The 14,229-nt window shown below is 31.3% G+C and overlaps 1 protein-coding gene across 1 annotated transcript in view; it reads left to right on the plus strand.

Moving 5' to 3' along the window:
- Window positions 1-14,229, plus strand: part of LOC130238114 (cadherin-18) — a 212,553-nt gene that overhangs the window by 161,252 nt on the left and 37,072 nt on the right. The window contains 2 exon segments of the mRNA XM_056469021.1: window positions 8,407-8,472; window positions 8,474-8,661. Coding sequence (XP_056324996.1) covers window positions 8,407-8,472; window positions 8,474-8,661 — 254 coding nt within the window.

Below are 14,229 nucleotides of genomic sequence, written 5' to 3' on the forward strand. Positions count from 1 at the left end.
GGAATCTGTAAGTTCTTAATAAAATTGACCCTTGGGAAATAAAAGGCCTTGTAGTGGAAATACTCAACTATTAAACTTTAGGTTTTAACTTTGTCATTTGTTCTACGGATATAAATGATGTCTCAATTGTCGGGACTTATTGAAGAGAAGTGTGCTATTCCTGTAGTTTCCCAAGTAATCAAGTGCAGTCCCACAATAAAAAAAACTAGCTTTCAAAGACATATCTTAGACAGCAAAAACACATTGTTCACATTATTAATGTGGTAAATGTCTCAGACGGCTTATAAACACTTGATTTTGACTTTAAAAGCCAAGTAAAATATTAGAAACCATGCCGATAAATGTAAATGCGTAGAGGAAAAACATTGCATTCATGCCTAAAACCTCATTAGCAAATGACCTTGGGATTGTAATAAGGTCTTTCAGTGTTTCGCACTTTTCATTCCAGTGTTTCTTGCTGACAAAAGAACAAAAGGATGACATAATTATCCCAGTCATGTTGTTGTCAAAATAGCACAATATCTTCTGGCAGATATACACTGGCCTTTGCTAATATTGGCACCCATGGTAAATATGAGAAAAGAAGGCTGTGGAAAAATGTCTTTGTTGTTTAACCTTTTGATATTTTGCTCAAAATCTGAACAAATAAACTGAGTCTGTGTTTATATGAGAGTATAGAGGCTTTTTATTTGTGGTCCTGTTCATTGAAAAAAGATGATTGGTTGGATTTACTAAAATTTTTAAGGTATGTGGTTGCAAACAGTTTATATAGGCTGATATTAAGCAAACAAATCAAGTTGAACCAAGGTCATCATAGTTTTGGATTTTTCATTAGTTTTAGTTTTTATTTAATTTTGACTTTTTGGTTTAAATTTAATTAGTTTTAATTCGTTTTTAGAGGTAGATTTACTAGTTTTTATTAGTTTCTATATTTTGAAATTGCTTAGTTTTAGTTTAGTTTTTATTAGTTTCAGTATTAGTTTCGTTTTTTCTAAATAAGGATATTTGTTAGGTGCAAGACTCAAAATCATCAGAATAAATATTGTATAATAAAAACTCAGCCATACATTTTTTTGAAACATATTCAGAGGGCACATGAACACCACCACCACTACCATCTACCCATCCTCAAATTCAAATACAACAGCCCACAAGACAACAGGCCTAAGTAAAATATGCAATTATAATTTCAGTCAGTTAAAACATCAGCATGATCTGAAAAGTTTCTTACAGTTAAGTTTTGCAAACCAACTGAAGCATGATTATGATTCCATTATGATTTTCTGTTATGAAATAAACTTTTGCCCGACCCTCTCGTTTAACCCCTCGGTTTACTTGCGCTGCAGTTGTTCAAATTTAGTTCAGTCACAGGAGGCTGTCATGTAGGGGTGGGCGGTACACCGGTGTCATAGTCATCACCGGTGTGACATTGCGCCACGACATGGATTTTCTAATACCGTCAATACCGTAATAAATCAATTATGCGCCTTGAACGGCTGCATTTACATCAATAATAGCTAATTCTAAATAATAAGGCATTCAATTTTCTTCAAACGATCAGTTGTGGTCTGAATACCTGTCCTTATACTACAGGGCTCGAAATTGCAACCATTTTGGTCGCATCAGCACCCGAAATTTAATCTATGCGCCGTCATATTATATTTGGGAGCATTTGTGTGTCTGAATATAATGGTTGTAGTGCAATCTGATTTGATTTTCTCTAAAAACTTGCTGAATCGCTCTACCCTGCTGCTGTATTGGTTCATATTAGCTGTCAGTCACTCAACGCTTCCCGCTGTCAGATAACAGGGAGCTTTTGTTACTGCAGGAAATGCAAACGGCTGAAGAGTGAAAAGTGCACAGGTTTGCAAACCTCACCTAAAGTTATAATAATAATAATGGCGCAGATGACAGCGATCATAACATGAGGTAAATGCTGATCCGCCAGCTGAGATCAATCGAGTGTTTTCGGAGAAGGTGCCCGAATGTCGATGCGTTGCATTCTCCGCGTGTTCAGCGCAAATGTCAGCTAAATATAAAATCTAACACTGTACACATCATCGCCAAAGAAACTCACCTTTACTAAGTTTACACTGAAACTACGGCTCATAACAAAGAGCGGAATTGCGCTGGTGGTCATCGCGAGAATCCTGCTCTGTCTGCTCATAAATTAGTGCGGCTGACTCGCCTGCTTTATTCCACCAACACAGAGAAATGAAGATCAGCTCATAACGAGACTGAGCATTTACAATGAACCAAACCGAAACTTTTAAAGAGTGATAGAAGTGAGACTTTCTTTTGTCCGTTCTTCCTTGAGATGTATATTATTTTGCTATTGAAAGTAATACCATGATATTATACCGTCACCGTTCAAAAGATGAAAAATACCGTGATATTAATTTTAGGTCATATCGCCCACCCCTACTGTCATGTACTGTTTGTGTTCATTTGCTGAATCACGCATGTGCAGTATTATCGGTTCACTGAATAACAGTATATATTGGTTCAGAGGGGGGTATTAGGCATGTTAAAAAGTAAGCAGTTTGTGGATAAGAGTGCTTACTGGAGACGCGAAATGTTTCAAATGATTCAGTTCGATTTGGTGAACTAGTTCAACCGGTTCACTTAGAAGATCCGGTTAAAAAGATTCATTCATGATCACGATCATGGATACAGAAATAAATTGATAACAGATATTGGGTACAAATGTGTTAAAGTATTAATTTTAGGTCTCTGTATTCAACATACAGACTCTGAGGTGCCGTACAGTCAAACACCTGCAGCACGAAGTAAATAGATTCACTTCTAAAAGGCATACAGAAAGATCATGTATTAAATACATTTACAAAGACGAAAACGAAGGACTTTTTGCTATAATTTTTTCAGTTTCAGTTTTAGTTAGTTTTGTATGTACACAATACAGTTTTAGTTAGTTCCATTTTTTTTTAGTAACGAAAATAATTAAAAATTTTAGTTTTTGTTTTTCCATTTGTTTTCGTAAACTCTCATAACCTTGAGTTGAACATCACTACATTTAATTTGTTTATTTAAATTCAGCCTATATAAAGAGTTTGCAACCACTTAAGGGAGATTTTTAATTCTGCGTCAAGCGCACGCGAATACTCCGGCACAGCCTGCGCCTCAATGAATTGCCCTCGCCATGGCCATCGTCGCTGAAGTGTTATTGCAGAGCAACAGAAACAGCGCGCAGAAGTATAAATGCACAACAACGTGCAAGGCATGCGCCATGGCTCACACTGATCACTCGATGCAGAAGTATAAACCAGGCTTTACCTTAAAAATGTTTTGTAAATCCAATGAATCATTTTTATTTCAGTGTTGGTAACATTGGATTGTACTTTTGGAGACTTTCTGACTGTAAGAATCAACTATTTTCTGCAGTTCTCCATTATATAGTGTCAAAGACATTTATTGATAAATAAAGGAGTTTCACAAGGACGTGTTATCTCCCCTACGCTTTTCATTCATCCATTCATTTCACTTCAGCTATTTCAGAGGTTGCCACAGTGGAATGAACCGCCAATTATTCCAGTATATGTTTTACGCACCGGATGCCTTCCAGCCGCAACACAGTATTGGGAAACACGATACACACTCATTCAAACACACACACACTACGGCCAATTTAGAATCCAAATCATCTATAGCGCATGTGTTTGAACTGTGGGGAAAACTGGAGCACTCAGGAAACCCACGCCAACACAGGGAGAGCATACAAATTCCACACAGATATGCCAACTGACTCAGCCAGGACTCAAACTAACGATCTTCTTGCTGTGAGGCGATAATGATAACCACTGAGCCACCATGCTGCCCTCCCGTAGACTGTTCATATACAAAATTTACTTAATATCCAGGAATCATGTTTTAACTTATTTAAATATCCGGATGATATAACACTCGCTGCATAACACAGGGATATTCCTTGCAATAGTGAATATAAAGTTGATGTTCCCTGGAGATAAAAGTTAATAAAACCAATGAGATGGTCATTAGTAGGAATAAATTTTACTTTTCTTTTTTTTTCTTTTTGAAGAGTTAAAACTTCTGCTCGAACGACATCAAATGGAGGCTGTTGAAAGATTTTTTTTAATCTAGTATTTATTATCTACTTGTTGTAAATGAAGATTTTTTTCAAGTAATGCATGTTGGGGAGTTTTAATTAACATATTTTGATGATATACAATATAAAGTATATTTTGGACTGTGTGGTATGGATTATTGCCAGATAAAGCAAGCAAAAACTGTGTCAAGTAGTTAAAATTTGATAGGATACTTTAAGGAAAGGGGGAGCATGGTGGCGCAGTGAGTAGCATGATCACCTCGCAGAAAGAAGGTCAGTGGTTCGAGCCTCGGTTGGGTCAGTTGGCATTTCTGTGTGGAGTTTGCATGTTCTCCCTGTGTTGGCATGCATGGGTTTTGCTTCGTTTTGCTTCCAAAGACATGCAGTAGAGGTGAGATGAATAAGCTGAATTGTCTGTAGTGTGTGTGGTGAATGCAATGGGTGTTTCCCGTTGTTGGGTTGCTGATGGAAGGGCATCTGCTGTGTAAAACATATGCTGGATAAGTTGGCGGTTAATTCCGCTGTGGAGACCCCTGATTAATAAAGGGACTAAGCAGAAATTAATGAATGACTTATAGTAAAACCACAAAGAACCATTACCTGACAAAAGTCTTGTCGTCGATCTCACATGTAAGTGCAACAAATAATAACTTGACTTCTAGTAGATCATTCGGAAAAATGGCAGAAGGTAGATTTTCTTGATGAATCATCTGTTGAACTGCATCTCAATCATCACAAATACTGCAAAAGACCTACTGGAACACACGTAGACCCAAGATTCTCACAGATATCAGTCAAGTTTGGTGAAGGAAAAATCATGGTTAGGGGTTACATTTGTTAAGGGGGCGTGCGAGAGATCTATGAAGACATTTGTGCTGCCCATTACATAACAAACCACAGGAGAGTTCTTCTGCAGGATAGCACTCCTTCTCATACTTCAGCCTTTGAATCATACTGAATGGACTCATAACTGAAGCGCAGTCTCGGCCGCGCGGCGGTTACAGCTGGACTCAAAAAACGGGCGCACACCTGCAGGATCTTCCATCACACAATATAACCGAGACAGTGTGCAAACAAATCAAATAGCCTACACAAGCAGTTATCCATCATTGTGGAGTATGTATCTCAAGTAAATACACTCCGTTATGCTTTACAGTATGTCTAACTGAACTAGTTAGAAAGCAAACTTTTTTATGAATGTTTACTTTGTCCCTGTTATGAAAACGACAGTAATAATATGAAGCAATGAACTATTGGTGCTGGCTTTCATCAGACAATATATCTGATGCAAAAAATATAAATAAATAAAAAATAAGGATGCTAGCCTTCTGTAACTAAAGACCACAATATTTTGGATATTAGTAGCATGGATTTTAAAGATATCCTATCAATAGGGATTCATTGTCAGCTAAAGTTCTAAGAACCTTTTTAAAGGTAAAGCCCTATTTAAAGTATTTATTATAAAGCACTAATTTAGAAAGTACTGCAAATGTTTTTTTTGTTTTGATAATTTTTGCAGCCTGCTTGAACTTTAAAGTGAATATTGTGTCATTACTTAATTTTGCATAGCCTACTTGTAGGCCTATTTTAATAAAATAGAAAATATATATATAATGATTAAATATAAATCAAATGGTGAAAAATTTGATAATAATATTCATTAGTAAATTATTAATAATCATAACAATAAGAAGAACAACAACATATATATATAAATAAAATAAATAAAGGGGGCTTGGATTTGCTATAGCCCCAGAGCCAAGTGTGTTTTAATTCAGCTCTGACCATGACTTTATATTCTATACTGTACAGTATATCTGTTAAGTGACAAGACTGTTGTCTAAGCAAAGTCACACCTTACTTCCCTAAGTAAATAATTAAAAATCAAGATATGATTATATTATATTTTATTAAAATAAGTGTAATCAAGAGGCATTTATCTTTTAAATTAGCCACTTCTGATACTAAATGATCAACTATAAGTCAAGTTATTATTTGTTGTTTCTAAAACTTGGGATAGGCGACAAGACTTATTTTTGTGTATTCTGAGTAAAAAATCAAAAGGTTGACCAAAGACGTTTTTTTTCACAGCCTTTTTGCTCATATTTAGGGCAGTGTATATAATCTGTCTAGCAGACGTCTGGTGCTCTTCAGGGCTCAGATGCTCTTTATTGGACTCTTTTTTGAATCCTGGACCTCTTCAATTCCACACTCAGTCCTGCGGGTCAGGAAAGCTGTGAATGCGGAGTTTTCCTAAAGCCGGTCTCGTAAATAAATGGCTGCCAGATCTGTCCGACGAGACGCTGCTGAAGGTCAGGCAGGTTTCATGGTGTTTACAGACATGACCCCATCTAGACAGCCATTTAGCTTCTGCAAAAAAAAAAAAAGGAGAAGAGAGAGGCTGACCTCAATATAAACTTTTGAGAGTGTAAAAAACTACTTAAAGTCACCAAGAAAGTGTCTAAAATTGACTGACTGAGATTGACATTACTGACATAATGTTATGTGCTGTATATTTGTCATCCAGTAAATATTGTTTTTCATTTTTTCAGCCATTAAATTGTTTATTTTATTGAATGACATTACAGGATCCATCTAGAGAATGATTTCAGAGTGATTTACCCATTTTGTTTGTATTAATTGTATTTTGTGATTCCATCAGGAGAGAGATTTTACTCTTTAGAGTAATTTAATTATTTCCTTTATTACTATTATTTAGAGGGTTATTTGCCTTTTTAGAGTGATTTTATTTATTTATTTATTTATTTATTTATTTATTTATTTATTTATTTATTTATTTTATTTGAAAAATGGGTATTTTATTTATTTATTTATTTATTTATTTATTAACAAGAGTGAAAAGTTTAACAGTCTGTGATTATTTTATTTTATTTTATTTTATTTTATTTTACTTTTATTTTATTTTAAAAACTGAAAATTTTATCTCTGGGGTCATTATTTATTTATTTATTTATTTGTTTGTTTATTTGTTTATTTATTTATTAACAAGAGTGAAAAATTTAATCATCTGTGGTTATTTTAATTTTATTTTAATTTTACTTTATTCATTTTAAACTGAAAAGTTTAACTGTTTGGGGTTTTGTAAGTTTATTTATTTATTTATTTATTTACTCATTCATTCATTTATTAACAAGAGTGAAAAGTTTAATGGTCTTTAGTTTAGTTTAGTTTAGTTTAGTTTAGTTTAGTTTAGTTTAGTTTAGTTTAGTTTAGTTTAGTTTAGTTTAGTTTAAAAAACTGAATATTTTAACTGCCTGAGGTTATTTTTATTTATTTATTTATTTATTTATTTATTTATTTATTTATTTATTTATTTATTTATTTATTTATTTATTTATTTATTTATTAACAGTTTAATCATCTTTGGTTATTCTATTATTTATTTTTTATTTATTTTATTTACATCCATGAAAAGTTTAAATGTTTGTGATTAAATTATTTTGTTTATTTAACAATTTTTTTTTTATTTGTTTAAGTTTTATGAATTTTTTTTTCCTTAGCTTGTTTGTTTGTTTTTATGCCTTTATCTAGAGATCAAAATAAAACCACAATCCAGAAGCTAAAAAGACTCTCTGCAGCATAATCACAGAATTTAACTTTTTATAAATGCAACTAGGCAACATTTAATACAGTGGTCATAAACTCAACTCCTGGAGGGCCGCAGCTCTGCACAGTTTTGCTCCAACCCTAATCTAACACAACTGATCCAACTAATCAAGGTGTTCAAGACTACTACAGACTATTAAGCAGGTGTAAGTTGGAGGTGGTTAGAGCTAAATTGTGCAGAGCTGCGGCCCCCCAGGAATTTAGTTTGAGACCATTCATTTAATAGCTTTAGAACTTGTAGCATCATGATGAAAACAGGCTTTAAATATACTTTAAAGGTTTCGTGAAGTGCTTTAAAATGTGCATTTTTATTTGATGTTTGATGTAATCTCAACTGAAACATGTAGAGGCAGAGTAGCTCCTCCCCTTTTAAAAAAAACAGCCAATAGTGTTTTGTTTATCACAGCTCTGCCAGTGAGAGTGATTGAGCTCAAGTGCATCAAATGAAAAGTGAATTGAATGCGAATTATGTCACTGTTTTGGGGCACACTAGCTTATAGATATCCCAAAAACGATACTAACACTGATACTAACATCTAAAAGACTTAATTTCATGGGACCTTTAATATTAATATGAACTTACATTTCACCCCCTCTGTAATGCATGAAACTTGTAGAAGCCACCAAAGAAAGCAGCAGTGAAGTCCAAATGTTATATTTGTAATGTGACTCTGTGTCCTGTTTTCTCCGTTCAGCCATTGAATTATGAGAAGAAGAAGCAGTACAGTCTCCACATCTCAGCAGAAAACACACACGTGGACCCAGCGTTATTCTTATCTGGGCTCCTTCAAAGATGACGCCACACTCAAGATCACAGTGGGAGACGTGGACGAACCGCCGCTTTTCTCCATGGATTATTACATTATGGAGGTGTATGAAAATGCCAGAGTGGGCACTGAAGTGGGAGCCGTTACAGCCAGAGACCCCGACAGTAAAAATAGCCCCGTCAGGTGAGCAGAAGCTCTATTTACACCAATAATACAGAATGCCATATAAGAATGCCATAATAAGAGTTTGTATAGCTTTGATTTATTGTGTGGATTAGATGAGACCTTGATGAATACGTATTTATTTGCGCATATTAAATGTTTATTTATTTATTTATTTATTTATTTATTTATTTATTATTTATTTATTTATTTATTTATTTATTTATTTAATTTGATTTATTTGATTGTTTTTGTTTATTTTTGTTATTAGTGTTCTTTTAAATTCATTTTATTCTATTTTGGCTTTGTACTTCACTACATTTTAATTAACTTTTAACTTTATTAAAATTTTTAACGTATTTAGATATTGATATTGTGTATCGAAGTATTTAAATTGCTATTATTTAGTAATTACATTTTTTATTTAGTTATTTAGTGCACATACTATTGCAAAAAAATTAGAAAATAATGTTTAATAACAATATTAATCTTAAATATATACTATAAAATGTGTTCATGTGTGGCTATTTTTGCAAAATAACATTTTATTAAAAAATATATATTTAATTTTTAATTTTATTCTTTAATAAAAAATTTGGCATTTAATTTTTTATTTTCCTTTTTTTATTTTATTTTACTTTGTTTTATTTATTTATTTTTAATTTTTTATTAATTTTTCTTATAAATTTTTTTTTTTTTTTTTTTATTTTATTTTATATTTTACATACACCCAAACCCATACACCCATACACCCAAAGCACTTCACAATCATCAGGGCGGGATGGGGGAAGGGGGGGTCTCTCCACTCTCTCCACACTAAAATGAATTATTAATTAATTTTAATTATTTTTTTATTTATTTTATTCTATTGCTTATTTTATTGTTTAATGTATTAATTATTTCATTGTTTATATTTTATTTATTGTTATTTAGTTTTATTTCATTTTATTTTGATTAATTTTCTTTATTAATTTTATTTTAATTCATTTGATTATTTTTTGTTTATTTTTTATTTTATATTCTTTTTTTAGATATATTTTTTATGTATATTAAATATTCAACCTGTCAGTATGTGTTTTTTTTTTCATAAATCACTGGAACTATTTAATTTGACAAATATTGTTATTTAAGAAGCATTGATATACTTATATGTTTATTATTATGATTTGATAATATAATATAATATAATATAATATAATATAATATAATATAATATAATATAATATAATATAATATAATATAATATAATATAATATAATGTATGTTTGTTGTTGTATTTAGTTTTTCATTCATTATTCCATCCTTCCATTCATCCATCCATTCTCTACTGAAAAACATAGTATTCAAGTTTATTAATCTTAAATATTTAATTGTTGAAAATGCTATTCTATTCATATTTGTAAAATACTATACACTTTTGCCTATTGTGTACACTATTTATTAACAATATACATATAGAAATAAATCGATGACAAGGTCTGAGAAGACGTTAATAACAATACCATCCGTCATTAACTATATATGGTTCGCCCCGGCCTAGATTGTGTGGCCGGGATTGTGTGTCCTGAAACGTGTGTGGGTCTTCGAGTCTGCAGCTGAATGTTATTTGTTAAATTGCCACGCAACATATTATTTGAAATTACATTTACATATTAGCATTACTTGACAAAAAAAGCTAAAAGTTTGAGAAATTAGCATCTGTCTAATTCAGTAGCAAAACAATCTGATGTTATTTCTTGCTCTGTGTGTCTCTCATGCCCTCTCGTTTCTCACATTTCTCTATAAAGGTCATATTTAATAGGATGACATTGAGTTGATATGACATACAAGCATCTTTCACTGATCTCTCTCTCTGTATGTGTCTGTGTGTGTGTGTGTGTGTGTGTGTGTGTGTGTGTGTGTGTGTGTGTGTGTGTGTGTGTGTGTGTTACTCTATGGAGGATATTGTTAATTAGAGCAGTTAAAGCAGCCCATGTTAGCATGTTAGTGAAACACTGCTGCCAAAGGCTCAATTACCTCCACACACTTTAATGAAGGAGAGGTGTTTGCAGGCCAGCTCATAAAAACACCATCGCTTTAGCACTAAAGTCATGCTGGCTGCCAAGATGCAGACCCATTCAGATAACCCACAATTTCTGTTTCATCAGACCCGCTAAACAAATGATCAACGTGTTGCGCATAACCCATGCGAGGTATATTAGCACATTAAAGTAATGCAATTATTCTGTGATTAATTCTGTTTAATGCAATATTTTCTCATAATCTTTAAAAAATGATATTTAAAGACAATGAAAATGTTATTTATTTATTTATTTATTTACATATTTATTTATTTATTATTTTTTTACGCATTTATGCATTTGTTTATTATTATTATTATTATTATTATTATTATTATTATTATTATTATTATTATTAATAATAATAATAATATTCGTAGTAGTAGTAGTAGTAGTAGTAGTAGTATTAATATTATTGTTGTTGTTTACTCTTATTCTTATTCTTATTAATAATAATATTATTAAATTATTAAATTATTATTAGTATAATAATAATAAAATAATAATAATTATTATAATAATACTAAATATTTACTATTAAATTATTATTATAGTTATAATAATAATAATAATAACAATAATAATAATAATTATTATTATTATTATTATTATTATTATTGTTGTTATTGTTATTAAATCTACAAAACATGGAGAAAATTTGTTACAGTAGCTTTTCTCAAAGTATAATTTAATTTTTATTTTATTTTATTTTATTTTATTTTATTTTATTTTATTTTATTTTATTTTATTTAATTTTATTTTATTTTATTTTATTTATTTTATTTTATTTTATTTTATTTTATTTTATTTTATTTTATTTTATTACTTTGGTACACCGTAGATTATTTTTTGTTAACCCAAACAACAAAGTATAGTTTTGCTTTGGACACCTACAAAAGCGCTATTATATAAGATAATTTGTCACAGCTAAATTTATAATTTTTCCTGAAATTACACACTCAAAAAATATGTTGCCGCTTGTTCAAACTACTTATTAAAAATGAGCTAAAACAAAACAATTCGTGAGATTTTTTGGGACAACTTAACTTAAGCAATTTGTGTTTGAACAACAGGAATGAACTATGTAGAACCCTGCATTTATTACAGTGTCATTTGGACTTGATTGAAACTGACAAATGTAATTTAATGTTAATCAAATTATGTATTCTGCCCAATGGGGGAAAAATAATTCACTCAAAAGTAAAATATTGTTTTATAGACTTTTTAACATAAATTAATTGAATTACTTTAGTTTAACTTAATTATATTTATTTTGTAAAACTACTTATAAAACCAAAGTAAAGTTGTATGTTGCACTAAACTAAATACATGTAAGTTTAGGATGCTATTAGTGTTTTATTGTCAAGATCTGAGGTAAACTATCTGCTGAGGCATTCAGTACATTCAATGTTATTTCTCTCTCATGTCTCAAGCTGTCAAGGACGGTGCACATTTTCTTGTGGTAATGAGATATGACCTGTATGGTATATTAGTATCTCTCTGTACTTTTTGCACTCTGTTTTTTTAAGGCCATCTTTGAATGAACTATCACAGTCCTAGTGGGACAGAGAAATCAAAACCACACATTTATGCAAATCATGCTAATCTCATTGGCTGGTATGAGTGATGTCATCAGTAACACACAATTGTTTTTGTACATCATAATTCATCATTCCTGGCCTCTTGTCTTAATCTGTATTGAAGGAATAACACATTTATGCTTTTTTTTTGTTCCAGTTCATTTATTGCGTTTCTGTTTCTCTTTAATCTCCACTTCCATTAAAAAAACAGCATTTCATCCCAGTGCTGGATTTCCTACTGCTGTATCTCCATTAGCATAAAGATCAAATGGCATAAAGTTTTGAGAGTCAGCATTAGCGTTCTGGAGAAATAAGCAAGGTCACTGTTATTGCCTTTAGTTTCCATTGTAACTATTATAATGATGCATCTGATCATTATCATATTTCATGTAAAGCGTTTGTCTCACGAGACGTGGCTGTGAAAATGGCTTTTAAAGGCATATTCTTCACAGTAGACACCCTGGTGAGGCATTAACAGGGATTTCGGGATGATCCTTTGTGTTCTGCTTAGAAGATTTTGTGTTTCATGTATTGTTCCCATGTTAACACAATGATAGCTGCTAAAAACAGAAATATTTTCAGAGAACTTATACTTAACATGTGTATTTTTAAACCCTGCAAATAAAAGAAATGTAATGGTGAACATCCTTATATATATACTATACAATATACACACACACATATATATATATATATATATATATATATATATATATATATATATATATATACATGTACTTGCACCTCAGAAGACAATGTTAACACATAATGAACGTGTGGGGGCATCTGAAGCCATGAGACACGGAGAAGTTTATTAATTAATTAGGTTATTAATAATATACATCAATACTGAAACGGTTAAAGCATTTTAGAATGACCAAAACAACATTTGAGATGTTTTACAATGTGCTCAGCCTGCTGGTTTGTCCATTCACACACATTTTCATCCTCATATGATCTCTTATAACAAACAATTTTTAATGCGCATACTGGAATTTGTTCAGTGTTTCCATCAGTTTATGCGCATCTTTTCTTAACGAATAAAAGTTTATCCTACTCATTTATGCGCATATGTTTATGTGTATTTTCAAAGTTATGTGCATCATGACGTTTCCATAAATTTTTTTATGTGCATATCCAAAATGAGCATTAAAATAGGTGGGTGGAAACATAAGGCTAAGGCGAGAAATGCCACTTCATATTTTAAAAAAGGGAGAAGAACGACAGAAACTCAGAGTTTAGAGAATAAAACCTGCTCCTGACCAGGTTAGGTTCACAGAGTAAGTTACCACAGTAAAAAAGTTCAAGTTAAAGTTACCTCTCTTTTCATTTCAGGGTTAAAATACTCTGAGTTTTTACTTAACCTCCTTTCTGAAACGGGCCCAATGACTCCGATATGTAAACGTTGCTTTTTCTGTTCATGCTAGTTTGCAAGTAATAAAATTGAAGCATTCTGTTAATATTTGGGTTATAATTGTTATAATAATTTACTTGCGCCTCAGAAGACAATGTTAACACATAATGAACATGTGGGGGCATTTGAAGCCATGAGATGCGGAGAAAAGACACATCTCTCTTCTGGAATTTTTATGCATGGAATTTTTTGCATGGATTTTTTTGAGACAGTGTATATATATAATATATATAATTTTTTCAAAAAAACCAAAACTTTAATGAAATATTTGATAATTTTAATGAATAATTTTGAACAATAACACAAATTGAATCAAGTTATATATAAAAAAATATATACGTATATATGTGTATTTAGGGATATTTTGTCTTTAAAAAAGACTCCCACAATACCAAATTTTGTAAAGTCTCTGCCTCCTGAATCTTATATTCAGCTTTAGTTACCATGAAATTATTAAGTGTTTTTTGTTTATGTACTAAGTTAAATAAACATTTGCATGAGACATCTATTTCTCTATGATTTGTAATTTCATTAG

This window comes from Danio aesculapii, chromosome 12 (genome assembly GCF_903798145.1).
Source record: "Danio aesculapii chromosome 12, fDanAes4.1, whole genome shotgun sequence".
Lineage (NCBI taxonomy): Eukaryota > Metazoa > Chordata > Actinopteri > Cypriniformes > Danionidae > Danio > Danio aesculapii.